Genomic DNA, 19,965 nt, shown 5'->3' on the forward strand with positions numbered 1-19,965 from the left:
CACAGGGATGGTGGCCCGCTGGCAGGAGGAGCTAGCGGCCTTAGACTTTACCGTCTGCCACAGGCCTGGCACCCAGAATACCAACGCCGACGCCCTCAGCCGCCGGGAAGATGCCAACATGCCAACGGCTAGCGCCGAAGAATTAGCAGAGCAGGCTGAGTATATCCACAACCTTTGCCAGCTAGGGGAGTCCGCAGCTAGCCGGCCCCCTGCCGCCCGACTGGATCCAGCTAGAGTATTGGAGGCCCAGACACAGGACCCCCTTCTGCTCCGTGTCCGCCAATGGGTGGCTGATGGCAAAGCCCCAACTAAGGCTGAGCTGCGTGGCAAGGAACAAGACGAGCAGCAGTACGCCAGCCGCTTCCCAGCCCTGGGGCTTGACGAGCATGGCTGCCTCACCACCACTGACCAGACTCTGACAGGGGAGAGGACAAGATACCTGCTGCCTTCGGCCCTCCAGCAGGACGCATTCTTTCTAGCCCATGGGACCCCCATGGCTGGGCACTTTGGGATGGACGCGACTATCGCCCGCGTTGCCATGCACTTCTGGTGGCCCAACCTGGCCCGTGACGTCCGTCTGATGGTACAAACTTGCCCTGAGTGTGTCCAGAAAGTTACCAAGGAGAGACTGAAGCAGGGGATCCACGTGCCCTCCCGCCAGGGGTATCCACAGCAAGTCCTATTCATCGACCTGGTGGGGCCACTGCCAGAGACCCCAGCTGGGAACCGCTACATCCTCACCTGCCAAGATGGGTTCAGCCGGTTTGTCAGCCTCTACGCCATCCCCAACAAGCGCACCCTCACGGTGGCTGAAGCCCTGTTGCACCGCCACCTGGCCACGTTCGGATGCCCCCTGAAGATCCATTCCGACAATGGAATGGAATTTACCGGCCAGGTATTCCAGGAACTGGCCTCCAGGCTTGAGATTGGCCTGACACATCCACCACCCTACAACCCGCAGTCCAACCGAGTGGAGAGGTTTCATAGGACGCTCAACACAGGCATGCGCCTGTTCCTAGACAGAGACGATAACAACTGGGAGCCCCACCTGCCTGCCATCGCCTTCGCATACAACACCAAGGCCTGCAGATCCACTGGCGTGACCCCGTTCCTGGCCTTCTTTGGGAGAGAGGCCAAACTTCCGGTGGACATGGTACTACGGCTGCCAGAGACCGAATATGCTTCAGTTCCAGCCAACGTCCAAGCTCTCTTGCAGCGCTACTATGCAGTGTATGATGCCATCCAGCAGAAGGAGGAGGGAGCCATCCGGAGGAGCGCGGCAGCTTACGAAGGCACGGCCAAGTATGAGGTTGGAGACTTGGTCTGGTACCTGGCCCCCCGCCTGGTGCCAGGGAAGGCAGCCAAGATTACCAAGAGATGGACTGGCCCCTGGAAAGTAGTGAGGAAAGCTACAGAAGTCCATTATGTCATCAAACCTGCCTCTCCAGTAGCCAGGATCTCAGAAGTTACCGCGCATGTAGGCCGACTGCGCAAATACACTGGAGATGTGACTGCCCACCAGATCCCAGCAGACATCCAAGTTGATATGGACGGCGACGAGGATGCCACCGAGCTGCCAGTTGGAGCGGCGGCGCCCGCAGCTAGCGACCCAGGACAGCTCCCAGTGCACCAGCCAGCCGCAGCCGCCCCACAGCCTAGCGGCCAGGATCGTGACCCAGTAGAGGAGAACCTGCAGGAGCAGCCCAACGAACCACCGCCGCCGCCGCCCGCTCCAGAGCCACCCAGAGATGCCATCTGGAATCCTGACGCGGACATGGAGAACCTGCCAGCCAGCAGCGAGCCTGTAGGAGAAGAACCAGCCACTGCGATGGAAGAGGCCGCCCCAGAAGATGAAGCCGAAGCCATGTGCCCCCTGCTGATGACAGCCATCCCCATCCGGGTAGGAGCTAGGAGACCAAGCAACCTGAATCAAGCAGGCGCCCCCATGGAGTTCTATGCGCCCTTTGCCATCGTCATTCCCCCCTTAGGAACCACCAGAGTCTGCCTAGGCCTCCGTGTCCAGTTACCAGCCGAGGCAGAGCTAATCCTGCAGATGAGGCAAAATTTCCAGCGGCGGGGCTTGGCCGTCGCCAACCCACGCCTAGAAGCCAACCAGGAGCTGACAATGCTGATAACCAACCACAGTCAGACCGAGCAACGAGTGTCCCAGGGAGCCTGTGTAGCCCGAGCTGTCCTCCATCGAGCTGTGCCCCAAGAACTGCCTGTCCTGCGCAGGCATAGGCTGTCGTATCCCCAGGTTCAAGGCCTGGTGGCTCAGGAGCCACGCAACCCTTGAAGGGGAGGTTGTGGTAATACGACACCCAGACGGACAGGCCGTTTACAGAGTTGCTTCGCTGTGACTTATGATAACAAACCCCCTGCACTAATCCTATTATATCACCATCTATCTCATGACCGCTGTTGACCCCGCAACCCAGCAGTCAAACTGGCCTGCCTAAATGTGGGGAGGGGACTCAAACATGCAACTATCACGCGTCCCTCACGCGCTTATATAACCGGGAGGCGTTGCCTCCCCTTTTACCACCGCTGCCCCCACAGCCTGTCTACCGCCGGGAGCTAAGCCCTAGCGCCCCACACCCCCTTCAAACCTAACCATTGTCATAATCTGTTGTATATATATAGTAAACATAACTTGTAAATATTATTCAGTTTAAATATATAATTTCTGTATGCTTGAATCCTGCTTGTTTATTTTGGTAGAATAATTAAAGGCTAGGGCTCGTTGAATCCGAACTCGTTACCCTGTGGGCCGAGAACGCTCGGCTTACCAGAATATATTTATTCTATAAAAATATAGTCTTAAATTTTATGAATAAGTCATTTTTTAATAATTGGTTTCAAATAAAAAAAAATAATAAACCAAAATGCAGTAAATTGGTGATGAGGCAAACTGAAAGCGTTAATTGTTGGATTTTTAACCTACTATTTGAACTAAAATATCAGTGTACTGTACACAACCCTGTTAAGAACTAGCTGTGTATGGCTAACTCACTGGATTAATGGTTTAAGATAGTTGACTATTCATATGCTAATATGATATGTGCTTACCTCTCAGCAATACAGGGATAGGTAAATCAAACATAAATTTATCTTTATTACTTTAATTAAGTCTTTGAGCATATAGATTTTTTCCATTGATCTGTATTTATATTTTTAGTTTACGGCTAGGGTATGAATAGGTTTACTGTAATTAAAGGAAATTCTTAGTTAAAATACAAAAAATATATGATTAATCGTTGAAGCCCCCCCCCCCCGATGGTGTTTTCTGTGAATGTCTAAGAAATGTTCCAGGTAAAAATCTGCAGGTCCTAAACCTCAAGGTCTCCAGCTAACCTCAAATGACTCCTGTGAACCGCAATTTTTGACTTAGAGACTAGAAATCTTAAACCTATTTAGATGTTAAATTTTGAAATCCGCTGCCGTTTTTCCACTAACCGCCGACAGCTTCTATGGACAAAATTTTTAGAATACATGTCCTTGAGTCTGCAAGTATATTTAGCCAGGGAGGGAGGGGACATTGGGCTGTTTATAACAATAGTCCCAAAGATTTATGATAACGTATTATCCTTCGTTGAATTAACAACTTTGGGAACTTTTTTTTTGAAGTTTGCTTGCTTGTTTCATTAAGTTGAGTGTTCAAAAGTTTCAACCACTAATTGTAATCTACATAAAGAGTAATAATATATATCATTAGTAGGAATGTACATAAGTTTATCGGCCATTGTCTTATCCCTTTAGATCCCTGATAATTAGCAGCAAATGAATTTGTGAGCAAATATCATTTACACATACCAAGTATGATTATATACAAACAAGGATCACAACATCCATAAAAGCGAAGCACTGAAACGGTAGGAAAAACGAACATTTACACTTGTATAGTGTTATATCTCAATTATCAAGATATATAAGCATAAAAGTCGAAGAAATTGTAAGTAAATTTGTAATAAATGACAAGTATTGAATAATATTTATAAATTAGGCTTAATTTTTAAAAATGTAGTGGGCATTTTATGAAAAGGCGTTTTTTTAGATAGGCGTTTTCTGAGATAGGCGTTTTTTGAGATGACCCGGACGGACAGAGCTTCTACAAGCTCGGGGCAACGCCATAAGTAAACCATTAAATTACATTGACACTTGATTTAGAATTTTAAATAAAATGAAAAGATTATTGTACAATTTGTATCAATCTAGAATCTTTGTTGTTAAAATTATGATATTGTTAACAGATAATCTTATTTTATGGTTTATTAGTAGTTGCGCCCCTAGCATCTAGGGGCTCTATATTCGAAAGGATATGGAATGGCCAAAAAATAGCCTAAAGTTATCTAAGGACCTATAATAAGCCTCACTGTAAAGGCAAACAATATCGATTCAACTGATAGCGAGATTCTTCGCTACAGATGTAAAGAAATCCTTATTTTTTACACAAATGAAGTTTTAGAAATTAGGTCAAATAGGAAGAAAAACATAAGATTTAAAAATAACATTGTTTCGCTTATTTAGCAGGATATTAAGGCAGGAATCTAAAGGGATAAGACAATGGACAATAAATTGATGTCCATCCCCAATGATAATACACAAAATTTTTCCTTCTGTAGATTCAAACTAAAGGTTAAAACGTTTGAAGACTCAATTTCATAAACAATACAGTCTAAATTTACTAAAGTCCCCAAAGTTGTTAAGCCAACGAATAAGAAAATGTTATTATAAAACTATGGGGACTAGTGTAAACCAGCCCATTGTACCATCTTTCTCTGATATTAGCAACATTTTCTTACTATGTACATGAGATAAGTAGGCTACTCTAGTAAAAAAATCTTTTTGCTTTAATCAGGGACACGGAACCAGAGGTGGATTCTTTAAAAAAAAATAGGGTCACTTAGTGAGGCAAAATGATTTTTGTGAAAAATCCTCCAAAATCGCATAAAAAATCTACAAAAATTAAATAAAACCATAAAGGGGTTTTGAACATAAGATTTTGTTTAATTTTTGCAGATTTTTGTGTGATTTTGGAGGATTTAAAAAAAGCAATTTTGCCTCACTAAGCGCCCCTAATTTTTAAAAAAGAATCCACCTCAGGATTCTGACAAACAATTCTTCCACACCCCTTCTTACCCTTTTCCCTTTAGTAAAGGCACAAAACAAGTTTGACGCCACTAAAATATCTAAATTTTCAGCATTTTCAAATGTAATCTCGGCCCGTGACTATAATATTTGCAAAAAAAACAGAATATTCCAGAACAATTGAAAAATTGTAATCGATATAAAACATGAATTATACAATAAAATTGTAAGTACAGAATATGTACCCAATCATAAATTCCAAAATTATTATGACTTTTGGTTCTGTCAATCCATTACAACATAAAAGTTTCCTGGTTTTATAGTATTTTCATTTTCAGTTCAGTTACTTTTTTTCACTCATGCAGATGCTACTTTTTACTTAAAGAAAGTACTTAAAGAAAGTAATAAGCAAAAGATTATATAAGTTTAAACAAAATTTTACAAATAAATTTTTGCAAAATTGCTCAAATAAGGGATTTTGTTTCAGGACATACTTACATTTTTTATGACTTGATTATAGAGGTGCTTCGTTATAATATTGTACTTTGTTGTCCTAAGATCATCATTGCTAAAAAAAATAAGAAATAAAAATGAGGATGTTTTAAATGGACGTACGGTCTTTATGGGATAATTCTAAATTGTTAAAATTAACGTTAAAAGGTAACTGTTACGTACGTACGTACGTATGGACAGGCCCAAATTGTAGAATAAGGTTCGCTCTTAAAAAAAATGAATTGTGACCAGGGAAATGTACAAAATCTTTTACTTTTTTTTTATTGAATTCTGAGTACTGAAACAGAATATGAATAAGATTTTATCTAACATACTAGCGGCAGCGCCCCTAGCATCTAGAGGCTCTGCATTCAAAGAGATAAGAAGGGTTTACAAGTATGGTCTAAAAAGGCTTAACTCTAAAAATAAATCAACCTAAAACCATCCCAGTGCCTATAGGAAGTTTCCCTTTAAAGGAGAATACAATCCTTGAAATCGTATGCCTCTTTTTATAGTGGTATAGAAACAAGGATGACAACATCCATAAAAGCGAAGCACTGAAACGGTAGGACAAACGGACATAAACACTTGTATAGTGTCTGAACTGAAAAATCAGAATATAAAAGTATAAGAGTCGACGCAAAATTGTAAGTAAATTTGTTGAAAAACTGCTTGATACAGAATAATGTTTATGGACATACTTACATTTTTAGGACTTGATTATAGAGTTGCTTCGCTTATAATATTGTTCTTTGTTGCCCCAGGAATCAATATACCAAAAATCAGATCAAACGGATAATTAGATCACATAAAAATTTGTTGTTAAAAAGTAGAAAAATCAACATGTTTAAAATGGACGTACGGACATTCTGGTAATGATTATAGAGTTGCTACGATTTCTAAATCGTACTTAACTACTACAGAAATCATCATGCAAAGTTTAAAATCGATAGGACAATTCTAACATGCCTGAATTAACGAATAAAAGCTATCTATCTCGGACGGACGTACGGACGGGCCGACTCTAATTATAGAAAAGCTTCGCTTTTAAAAAAGGATGATTGATATCGATAAAAGAGAAGCCTTAGTTTATATATAAGTAAAACATTGATTAAATAAAAAATTAAAGCGCTGAACAATTTGAATATCTTGATTTTTTTACCTCTAACTATTTTAACCAACTAATTGAAAAAGATTGAAACAAAAATATTCTAAAATCATCTTAAATCTAAAAGATTAAATAGCCTAAAACCAACCCGGGACCAAAGTGAAGCTTCCTACATTGGCAAACTCAATCCGGTACAGTTGTTATTCTTCAGATATAAAAAAAATCATTAGTTTATAATTATATAATAGGATTATACCTCTAATATTGTCCTCATTTATTTGTCAGTTCGTTTATCCTGTATAATGGGTGCGATGTTTTTAAGTGGGTTGATGGTGGTTTTTGTTATTTTAGCAAGCTGGGAGTATGCAAATAATGTGTAACAGCCAAGTTATTATTTATCGATTCCAATTCAATATACCTCTTTTTCATTTTTATTAGAATACGCCTCCCAACTAAAGAGCAAAAAGAAAGGAATAGTGTAAAACAATGTAACCCTATTAACACATCAATACTTTTTATCTCTCTCAGAATAATGCCTGGTAGCCTGGCTTGAAATATCACTTTGTTTTATCAACACATCAATACCCGTATGAATCAGATGAATAGGATGATTTTATTACAAAAAATTGTAGTTAAAAAGGTTAAAAGTATACATGATTTTAATGGATGTACGGGCATTCTGGTAACGAGTTGCTACACTTTATAAATCGTACCTAACTACTACAGAATTACCATGCCAAGTTTGAAATCAATAGGACAAATCTAACATCGGGAAGAGCTCTTCGTTGTGGACAAACGAACCAAATCTAATTTTAGAAAATCTTCGCTTTTGATAATAAAGCCTGTCTTATGGAAGATGTATGTACTGTGATTATATTTTCATATTCAGGTCATAACTATCTTTATCAATGTAATAGGGTCATCTTAATTTGAGTTGCCTTTTGTGTACGCATTTTCCTCGGTGTTTCCTCATCTTAATATTTACTACTAGCTAAAAAAGATTCAAACACAAAAAAAATCAAAATTTGAAAAATTAAATTGAAAATTATAAATCGTTTATACATTCAAATTTAGATTTTTTTTGAAGTTTGAAGTTTTTTAGCTAGTAGTAAATATTGAGATAGGAATAGGAAATACTGAGGAGACTGTGTACACAATCGGCAACTCAAATTCAACTGACCTGTAATAGTGTCTGCTATCTAAAAGAATATTTAATCATCAAAGTAACCCACTTTTATTAGAGCAGCTACTCTTTTAGTTTTCATAATAGAATTACTCATTTTCAGTACAGCATCTATCTGTACGTTAATTTTTGCACTCAAATAGCGAAGCTAATCTTCAACAGAAGTCGTCAATATGTCTGTACTGAAATACCTCGCTACCCGTAGGGCCGAACTAACTCTCATTCACATTAAAGCTTCATTTAGGTAATAGGAAGGTTTTAATTTTTCTCCTCAAAAGCATTAAAAGTTGTGATAAATAAAACAATGTTATCAAATGGAAAAAGAATAAAAATAGGAGACAGAAAAATTATCCATGTCAAATGTCAAGGCTACAAAATAAAATTAACCTTTACCACAGATAAAACTACGAGTTCTAAATACAATTTGAACCAAAACAGAAGCACAGCATTATAACAGGGCAGCTCAGATGTATATATAACTGTGATTTTTATTGTAAAGCGACTCTAGATCCTGGTAAAAAGTTTAGCAGCCAGATTGTATTACATTGGTTTGAAAGTTGTGACATGAGTATTATTCACTTCCTACACTACAGACTTGATTACAGTTTAAACCTATTTGACCGAAGCTTTTTTTGCCTATAAAAAATGACGTCATACTAGCCTACCATTGGTCAATTAAAATGTATACTGGACTGCCATTGGTCATTTGTATTGTATGATGTCATTTTTTATAGGATCTTATTGACCAAACTTTGAAGTTGAAAGTTTTGGAGACGTTAAATTTAGTACCCTACTGCTGCTATGTCAGGTGGTTGACATCAATAGTAGAATAGGTGGAAGGGCTTGGCAATTAACAGGCGTAACTCATTACCATAAACAGTCACAGTTAGGACTTTGAGACAAAGGTCATTCAATCAAAGGGTTGGTTGTCTAGGTTGGTAAAATAATTTACAAGGAAACTAGTTATTTTCTACTATATTTTTAACTGTTTCTACTCAAAAGCAATTTTTTATTATATTTTATATATTTTGCTAAATTTATCATAGAATATAACCAGGAAAAGCTATTTTACTTTAGAGTAAAACCTCCAACTTGTCACAAGAAAGTCACCCAAACTTCAACAAAAATCCTTGGTACTAAATTGTGTAGTACCTCTAGAGGCTTTAAAAGATTTGAGTTAACAAATTTATTTTTGAATCTAAACTTTATTTTCAAAACTAGATTTCTTATTTAATGAAATTTATTTTAATTATAATTATAATTATAGAAATTTTATTATTTAATGCCTAAATATATTTTGCTTTCAATTTTAATTAATAGATATTTTTGAAATTCAAAATGAACACAAAAGTATTTGTCTTAAATAACTAAGCCATGTAATGCCTAAGACTAGAGGTCGTCTTCCAGTGAGTTCAAGTTTACACAGCCCAGGTAGAAACTGTTGTAGCCAGCAGGACAGCCAGGACTGGTAGGATCCAGGATAGCCGAGGCTGTACAGAGCCAGACTTTCTAATTGCATCTGTACCCTCTCCTGAAAATAAAAGTATTATTAGAAAAGTTGCGAAATTTAAGCAAGGACAATTATGTGTAATAATAGCGAGAATTTTTGATATAAAAGCTTAATCCAAGGGTATTTAAGTAATGAACATTTTTTAGACAGCAAAAAGTATACAAAATATATATGAAAAAAATTCATAATGAAAAATAAAACAGTTAAATCTTTAACTCTTTTTATATATTTACTGTAAAACCTTCCAATGGCCTAGGACATTTAAGCTACCTTTATCCAAATGCTAAAAGTAAAAACACCATTTTGTTTCTGACCACTATACAATACATATCTGGTAAAGGATATGGATCATTAAAATAAAAACAAATAAAAAACGGAAAAAATATTTAAATTTTATTGTCTTTATTAATAAACTAGCAGCTGAAACCTTAGCATCTAATACAAGGTAGGGCCTCAAAATAGCCTAAAACCATTTTGAGGTATTTTAATCTAGAAATAAAATAGTCTAAAATTAACCTATAACCTATGTGGATCTTCCCTGAAATGGACAACTCAATTGAATCAGTAATTATCAAAATCTTTAGGTAAATACAATTAAAACCTTACTACTTTATATATATAGGAAAGATAATTATAAACAATTTGACAATTTTTCTGCTATAAAGTTATGTTTAATTTTTAGCGAGGCTACTCTTTAGCTAGTGATCTACAGCTTCTAAGCTACACGTGTATATAAGCTTACAGATATTACTTGGCATATTGCAAAGATTAAGAATCTTTACATTTATAATGTATTACAGTTTATTGTTAATTTTTTAAATTCTTAGTTCGCTTTGTTTTATAGTGAAAACTTTTACCTTTCAATGACCACATACCAATAAATGTAATAAAACTTTACTGCATTCCGATAACTAATATTAGATACTTGCGGATTCCTAGATCTATTAAAAAATATGACATCACATAGGAAATTTTGCTGTTGTTATCCTATAGTTGTAATGTAATATCTCTTTTACAGATTTAATTTAGGAACTTTTTCCTGTATTGCCAATTTTTGATAAAATAACCATACTTTTATAAAAATTAAAAATTTATATAAATATTGTTTTCTGCTTATTTTTCCTTGCACATGGAAATAAAAGGTGAGTTATTGACTAGAAGCTCTCATTATGAATGGAAAACATTATTCAAAATTCGAACCATCTATCTTTTATAGCAACTGAAAACAATTCTACATTTTAGAATTAAAAGAGGGTAATTTTTTAGAGACAGCGTAAAGTGGCACCAAAAAAAATGACGTTATGCAATAAAGTTGACCAATGAGATGCCAGTCTACACTGTAATTGACCAATGGTAAAATTTATACTGGCCCCTCATTGGTTATTTTTTCGCATGACATAATTTTTTTTGGTGCCACTTTACGCTGTCTCCATTTTTTTGCTTATTATCCCTAAAGTTATGTTCAGTGTTTAGTCAAATGCGCTTATAAAGTTAAACTGCGCTTAATTTTGAAAATGATAAACGAACAATAAGCGCATTTGACTGGAAGCTTGCACCCAGTTTTACGAAGATGATTAAAGCTCCTCCACATATTATGACGTCTTACGATAGAATAACCAATGTGAGGCCAGCATAAATTTTACCATTGGTCAATTACAGTTTATACTGGCCTCTCATTGGCTATTCTATTGTATGACGTCATAATCTGTGGAGTGTCTTTAATTTTAAAGAATATTGCAATAGAAATGAGGCTCTTTCTCAAGAATATTTTGTTTCACTCAGTGAAATTTCTACAAGAAAAGAAAGAAAAGGCGGGGGGGAAGTTCTAAAGGGGTGGGAGCTAAATGGTCCAATAACCAAATATTGGATAATTCTAGCAATGACAGTGTCTATATTAGTTTAAGTCGAACCTTGTGAAACCTTTCACTATCCGCAGATCAAAGTAAAGGTTAAAGGGACACCTTTAAAAATTTTTTTAGATGAAATTTTAAATAAATTCCATTTTCTCCCTTTTTTTCAATTAATTACTTAACTTTAGGAAATTCAATAAATCATTAACTATTTTTTCTATTTAAGATTGTATTTTTATTTAAAGTGATATAGAAAAATTATTATTTAATAATTCACTTTATCTGTCCATCAGTCTTTCTTCATTCGCAATGGAAAGATTTTTATTTCCTAAGCTGATATTTAAGATAAACTGCTTTAATTTGCAGTAAATATTCCTATGTCCTATTCGCATCTAGGCTATACATTGACTGTCTGTCGTTCTTGATTCGAAACATTATTTTTTCATAAAGATTTCGTGAACTATTGAACGGCTCTTTAACTCACTTTGTCTATTTGTCCATACATATTATTTTGTGCTTCGCTAATTATGGATGTTGTCACCCTTGTTAATTTATTAGGAAAGCTTGGCACACATTCTTATGATTGTTCAGTTTATGATTAAATATTAAGTTTGTCAGGGAAGCGTTGCATTAGTCAAAATAAAGGGGACTTTGTACTATAATTTTAATTTTGACATAGTACATTTGTAAAAACTGTTCAAATATATGGTATTCATTTTTTAAATGTCAAAAAATGACAACAAAAATAAGAAGAAGATTATCCTATTGACATTGTGCAGCCACTGTGCACATCTTTAATTTATTTCTTTACTTCTGAGCTTTGAAAAGTGTGTATTGTGAGTGTAAATAAGGCCTACTCACACACTCAAACTCACACACACAGTTACATACACATAATCACATATACATACACACACACACAATTGACATAATATATCTAGATGGTCTATCAGACCCAAAAATTCGTCAAACTAAAAAAAAACAGGGATTTAAGCTGACAAACTTTTTTATTTTTTTTACTTCCAGATAATAAAAGCGAAGACATTTTTCGAGGTTATTTATTTCTAGAAATCTAAACTAAAAATTATTACACCTTATAATTTACCGAAGAAAGGCGACTATATGTAGATGACTTATAATGCAAATGAAATTTTAAATGGCCTGGTTGTTCTTCAAGTGTTATCCTGTTGGCTGATTTAAAGAGTATGTCTTTAGATTATCTCTATTACGCACGCCACACACACACAAACACACACACACACATACACACACACACACACACATACACACACACACACACATAGACACACAAACACATACACACATACTTTTTAAAAGCGAAGCTTTTCTATAATTAGGGTCGGTCCGTCCGTACGTCCGTCCGTCCGTACGTCCGTCCGTCCGTAACGGATAGCTTTTTCCGTTAATTTAGGCATGTTAGAATTATCCTATCGATTTCAAATTTTGCATGGTGATTCCTTTAGTAGTAAGGTACGATTTAGAAAGCGTAGCAACTCTATAATCATTACTAAAATGTCCGTACGTCCATTTTAAACATGTTGATTTGTTTACTTTTTTCAACAACAAATTTTTATGTGATCAAATCATCGGATTGATCTGAGTTTTAGTATATTGATTCCTGGGACAACAAAGTATAATGTAATAAGCGAAGCAACTCTATAATCAAGTCCTAAAAATGTAAGTATGTCCATAAAAATTATCCTGTATCAAGCAGTTTTACAACAAATTTACTTACAATTTTGCTTTGACTCTTATAAATTTATATTATGATAATTAAGTTCTAACACTATACGAGTGTTAATGTCCGTTTGTCCTACCGTTTCAGTTCTTCGCTTTTATGGATGTTGTCATCCTTGTTAATATAAAATTTAGTAAAAGTTAAATTATTATTTTACATTTAAATTTGAAAAAGTTTATGTAATCATACTACCTCGAACAATACCTGGTACGGGCTAGGTTGTTGTCATTATAACTTATAACTGATTTTGTGCCAAGGCATATCCCCTATCTTACTATCTTTGCTCTTAACTTATTTTTGAACTCTTGAGTATCAAGTTATGTGTATATTTGCCAATTGGTTTGTCTAGTAAGAGCTTTGGAACCATTGAATCATTTGCAGGATTTAGGCTTTTTTGCACCCAACAATTATTTTTGCCACTTGGGGCAGGTAGTTGTTAGGATTATACAGCTATACTTATACAATAAGCATTTATTATTAGAAGGATTCATTGTACCTTTGAGCCAAAGACCAAAGTGTGTTAAAAATCAGCCATGTGACGTCATAAAAATGAGGAAGATAAGAAGATAAGTGGGAAAGAAAACCCCTAAAAAAGAGATGTATAACTTTTATGACGTCACATGGCTGATTTTTAACACACTTTGGTCTTTGTCATATATGAAAGACAATGTTTTTGGTGTCAATTTATCTATCCCTTCATCCATCTATTTCTGCATAAATTGATAAAAGGATGCACTTTGAAAGAGTGGAGGAAACACACACCCGCCTTTCCTGTGTGTATGTGTGTGTGTGTGTGTGCGTGCGTGTGTGTGTGAGAAAGAGTGTGTATGTGTGAGTGTGTGTTTGTGTGTGTGTATGTGAGGGTGTGTGTTAGCGTATTAAGGATAATGTGGTTATATTTCTTTGACATAGAATACTATTTATTCAAATTTAAACAAGGATAACAAAATCTATAAAAGCGAAGCACTGAAACGGTAGGACAAACGAACATTAACACTTGTATAGTTTCAGAACTGAATAATCAGAATATAAATGTATATGAGTCGAAGCAAAATTTAAGTTATGATTCGAAGTAAAATTTAAGTAAATTTGTTGAAAAACTTCTCGCTACAGGATAATGTATATGGACATATATTTTTAGGACTTGATTATAGAGTTGCTTCGCTAATAATATAGTACTTTGTTGTCCCAGGAATTAATATACCAAAATTAAATCAATCGGCTAATTAGATCACATAAAAGTTTGTTGTTAAAAAGTAAAAAATACCAACATGTTTATAATGGACGTACGGACATTCTGGTAATGATTATAGAGTTGCTACGCTTTCTAAACCGTACTTAATTACTACAGGAATCACCATTTTTTCCCAATCATTATTCTCACATTATCATTCTTGTTTGCAGTTTGCAGTTTGTTGTTAAAAAGTAAAAAATACCAACATGTTTATAATGGACGTACGGACATTCTGGTAATGTTTATAGAGTTGCTACGCTTTCTAAACCGTACTTAATTACTACAGGAATCACCATGCAAAGTTTGAAATCGATGAGACAATTTTAATATGGCTTAATTAACTTAAAAAGCTATCCGTTCCGGACAAACGGACCGACCCTAATTTTAGAAACGCCTCGCTTTTAACAAGAATATAATAAAACAAGGATAACAACATCTATAAAAGCAAAACTCTTTAATCGGAAGGTTGGACAAATAACTCTTGTAGAGTGTCAGAACTTAATAAGCAGAACTTAAAATTGCAAGTCTAAACAAGATTTATTGCAAAACTGCATAAACACATACTTTTAATTTAGGATTTGATTAAAGAGAAACTTTGCTTAAAATATTGTAATTTGTTGTGCTAGAAATTATTATCACAAAAATAAGATAAAGAGGTTACGAACAAAAAAGCTTCGCCTTTAATACTTTGAAAATGCGAAAGCTAGTATTCAATGATCCTAAATTTCTAAATTAAATTTATGAATGCAAATATTGTATTTGATACCATTTAATTCTTTAATAGTTAAATATATGTTAATATCTATTTTAACAATGCTTCTAGCTTGAGTGATTTTATTGAAACTGGCAATTGAAAATTTAAATTTTTTTTAATGTATCTAACTATAACTATCTTGATAATTGAACAAGGATGACAACATCCATAAGTAGCGAAGCCCAAAATCTATTATGAAATAGACAAACGGACAAAGTGAGTTATAGAGCAGATTATATGTTACCATAACAAGAAAAAGAAAGAGAGAGAATATACAAAAAAAACGAAAACCACGAAACCTTAAAAAAGATATATGTCTTTTAAAGAAAAAGAGCTGAAAAGCCGTTTAAAAGCATTCAGACAACCATAGATTGTTAAACCTTATTATGGTGCATAATGAAGGGAATATTGGCAAGACGTTTCAGACGTTTTGTGAGAACCGAGAAAATTTTTTGTATAAAGTAAAAGCGGCTTAAAAGCAGTCCGACCGTTATGGATGTTTTATACTTAATAATGATGCTCCAAATTGAAAGTGTCAGCCTTCTATCTTTTACAGGAGCCGAGAAAATCAGTTATGAAAAATAAAAGCAGCTAAAAGGCTGCTTAAGAGCAGTCCGACAGCTCTCAATGTTTTATAGCTAATTAAGCTCCTTAATAATGGGAATGTTGACAAAAAGTTTCAGTCTTGTATCTTGAATATGGGCCGAGAAGATCACGTTTAGAGTAGCTTCGCTACTAAAAAGATTCTATAATAAGTATATTGGTATAGATGTATAATCCAGACAACTGCCTGGTTCTTGTGGCACCTTTTTCTTCTGCTAGCAAATTGCTTTCTGCTCTTTGTAGCCTCTTGGCTGTGTTAATATTTCCGACACTATTGGCTGACATGCAAAGACCAAATTAAAAGTCGGTACAAGGTCCACACTCCGTAAACATACAGTTATTTAACCTCTGCCACCTCTATGATTTTATTTTAATATTTGGTATTATACTCTTAGGATTTATTTTGTCAATTTTAAATATTTTCATACTTAAATTTGTAAAAGGATAACGCCTAATATTTCTATTTTATATTTTAAAAAGATTTCTGAAGCAAATTTATTATTCATAATGTTTATTTTTCCCAATCATTATTTGCACATTATCATTCTTGTTTGCAGGGGTAATAAAATACACAGTGGTGCTCCTTTTAACACTCCCCCTAGCCAGGGACCTAAAGGGATGGGACAATGACCGATAAATTGATGTACATCCCTAATGATAATACACAAAATGACCCCTTATGTTTATTACAATTGCTGGTTGAAACGTTTAACATTCAAAATTAAGAAAAGTCCCTAAAGTTGTTAACCCAACAAATATGAAAACGTTGTTATAAAATTTTTAAGAATTTTTGAGAAACAGCCTTTTGTCCCCTTCCTTCCTGCCCCTTATCACACCCATCCAACCACACCCGCACTCCCAACTACACCCAAACACCCGCACACTCAACCACACATTAGCACCCAGACACTTCAAACTATTATCAAACACATAAAATTTTATCACACACAGACACACCCAACTGAAAAACATCCACACAGAACACCTACACACACACACACACAAACACACCTACACACACACACACACACACACACAAACACACACACACACACCCACACAAAGACACACATTAAAAACACCCACACAAAATGAATTTATTGAATAATATGTAGCAGAAGCAAGTGTATTCTTTAATAACTTTCCAAACAAAGTTACTAAATCAATATTACTCATTTGAACAAGGATGACAACATCCATAGAATCGAATCTCTTAAACAGTAGGACAAACGAAAATTAACACTTGTAGATTGTCAGAACTGAATAATCAGAATATAAATGTATAATTTCAAAACAAATCTTTAAGTAAATTTGTTAAAAAAACTGCTTAAATACAGGATAATGTTTAAGGACATACTTCCATTTTTAGGACTTGATTGTAGAGATGCTTTGCTTATAACATTGTACTTTGTTGTCCTAAGAATCAGTATTCCAAAAAATCAGATCAATCGAATAATTATGTATCACTAAGTAGTAGATCACAAAATACACTAGATTCCCAAAATTTTATTCTGTTCAAGTTTAATTTGTATATCAAAAGATTCCAGACAGAATTTCAATATTGACAACATAGGGGAGGGGATAGTTTAGTTCAAGAAAAAAAAATCATAAAAGAACAATTATTCAATATAACCTATACCATTTGGTTTTTGTAGAAAAAATGCCTCCTCTCTCAAAAATAATTGTTTTTGACTGGACGAAAAGTTGAAAAGTTAGAATGTAATTTAACTGGCAGTTAACTTCTTTTCACTTGAACTGCATGTCTTTAGCCTCAAACCTTACATAAGACAAAGTTTTTTCAACAATCAGCCATGTGACGTCATAAAAATAAGGGATTATCCATAAGTGTTTTATAACTAAACGAATTCAGAATATGGTTACATAAGTTCTTTAAAAATTCATTAGAAGATTTAGATTATTCAATGATACAATGGTTTCAGAAGGATGGTAGTAAAGTGTTGAATGTCCAAACCGACTAATTAAAAAGAATCTTAATAAAAAGCCTAATTTTTCAATTAGATTTACATGAATTCTAAATATTGCTGTAACAATCGATCCCTGGGGGCCCTTTTAAAGTGTGGAAAAGTTTGATGCAAAATGTTTTCTATTCTGGTGCATTATCCCTGTAAAAACTACTACAAAGACTAAATGCCAATATGTTATACAAAACCAATATCTAACTTGAATACATAGAAACACACAAGTATACATTTCAAATAACAATTCAATTTAAATAATTAAATAAAACTAATTTTAATATTGTTAGGTATAAAAGATACAAAATGATAAACACTTATAAATATTAAATAAAATACATTCATTTGTTCATATTACTTATAGCTGATATAAAAGTCACAAGGTCTTGCCAACCTCTGATCCTATATGGTTCTCCTATGCAATGAAGATTCTTTTTTTTTATTGGTAAAGGATTAAATTCATTTTTGGGAGGGGTACCTTTATTCTCCTCTGTGAAATCGCCCCTATGAATAAATACCCCTCCTCTCAAAAATAATTCACTTATTGCTTAAATCATATATAATTAAAATTTGATAAAACTATAGCATAAATTTGATAAAACTGCAGCAATCTAGCAAAAAACATTTAACTGTTATACGATAAAACCCAGAAAATTCTCATCTAAAAACATTTTCTAGTAACACTGTCTTTCTGTCTGGGAATCTGTCTGTTATAGTCCTCTAGGGGCGTAAACGCTAGTCCTAATATATAAAGTAATAAGATTATTTTCTATGTGTGTCAAAACGCTGACGAAACATTTTGTGGAGGCTTAACAAAGTTCCGGTTATGGGCTTAGGAAATTTTAAGCCTTTAATTAATGTTTTGAGTGGTTTTAGGCTATTTTTCTACTTTTTTGATCATGACATGATGTTTTCGAGAAGCTGTTTAGATTCTTCGCTCTACTTTCAATTATATCCTATGTATGTATTAACAGGGATCTAAAGGGATAAGACAATGGCCGAAATATTTATGTACACCCTCAATGTTATTACACAAAATTACTCCTTCTGTAGAAAACAATTAGTGGTTGAAATTATGGACACTCAATACAATAAACCAACCAATCAAAATTTATCAAAAGTCCCCAAAGTTGTCAAGCCAATGAATAAGAATAAGTTATTATAAAACTTTGTGGACTTGTTCCCTCTCTTTCCCTCTGATGTATTTATGTATCCAGTGTTCATGGTTCATGGCACAAACATACTAGATTTACATAAAGCATATCTAATTATAACAAGTGCAAATAACAAGAGTGTTATTGATTCAAAGCAAACATAATATATTTACACAAATAATACATTTTTATTACAAGTACATGAGGGTCACTGTGGATATCCTTATAATAAAGTTAAAGGATATCTTTATGTCTGTCTAAGTATTTAAGGGTAGCTTCTCAGAGGTCCTGTAAAGGTTTATACAGTGTGTTTTTTTATGAGAACTTTTTTAAAAGCAATTTTACCCCACTTATAGTTATCAGAATTTAATGATTAACAGCTCATTTTCTTCGTTTTTTATAACCATTTTTAAAACTTAAAAAAATATTTCAGTTTTTATTAAAAAAATACAGTAAAATCAAAAATTAAAAACTTAGGTGTCAACATCTAAAAAAGGTTTAGCGCATTTTTCTTAAGCTCAAATCTTCTACCCTTTGCAAGAAAAAAATTGGATTTTAAGTAGTCCACTTTGGGGGGCCAGTACTCCCTCCCTGGTTGAGATATGGCCTTCAAACTTTGATATGTTCCAGTACATGACCCTAAAAGTATCTGAATCAACTCTTTATCTCAACTTTGAAGCGTTTTGCAGCCATTCTTGCAAAGGGTAGAAGATTTGAGCATGAGAAAAATGCTCTAAAATGATTTTTAGATGTTGACACCCAGGTTTTGAATTTTTGATTTTACTGTACTTTTTTAATAAAAACTGAAATATTTTTTTGATGTTCTATAAATGGTTATAAAAAAACTAAGAAAATAAGCCGTTAATCATTAAATTCTGATAACTATAAGTGGGGTAAAATTTCTTTCAAAAAAGTTCTCATAAAAAAACACACTGTAACAATTTTGTGGGAGGATATTACCACCCTCACAAGAGAAACCGCAAAAACTAACCCCGTCTAATGACGAAAACATATTTTTTAAACAGCTGATCTTAACATAGATTTAAAAAAAACATTTCAGAGGCCTCTAGAGGCTTAGTACCCGCGACCGTGGCTTAACACGTAGCGCATCCGCTCGTCGTCGGGAAGGTGATAGGTTCGAATCTCGGTCCGACACCGCGTCATAACTACAGACGTTAAAAATAGTTCCTACTGCTGCTATGTCAGGTGCGCGACATAAATAGTAAGAGTAGGGGGAATGCCTTGGCCCAAAAC

The 19,965-nt window shown here is 34.9% G+C and overlaps 1 protein-coding gene across 1 annotated transcript in view; it reads right to left on the reverse strand.

Moving 5' to 3' along the window:
* Nucleotides 1-9,266: 9,266 nt before the first annotated feature.
* Nucleotides 9,267-19,965, reverse strand: part of LOC145312169 (neural cell adhesion molecule 1-like) — an 85,658-nt gene continuing 74,959 nt past the window's right edge. Inside the window, exon 8 of the mRNA XM_080151356.1 lies at nucleotides 9,267-9,402. Within this exon, the coding sequence (XP_080007482.1) occupies nucleotides 9,290-9,402 (113 nt within the window). The 3' untranslated portion in view covers nucleotides 9,267-9,289. The remainder of the gene's footprint in view (nucleotides 9,403-19,965) is intronic.

The sequence above is a fragment of the Acartia tonsa genome, chromosome 2 (genome assembly GCF_053477335.1).
Source record: "Acartia tonsa isolate MP-2025a chromosome 2, ASM5347733v1, whole genome shotgun sequence".
Lineage (NCBI taxonomy): Eukaryota > Metazoa > Arthropoda > Copepoda > Calanoida > Acartiidae > Acartia > Acartia tonsa.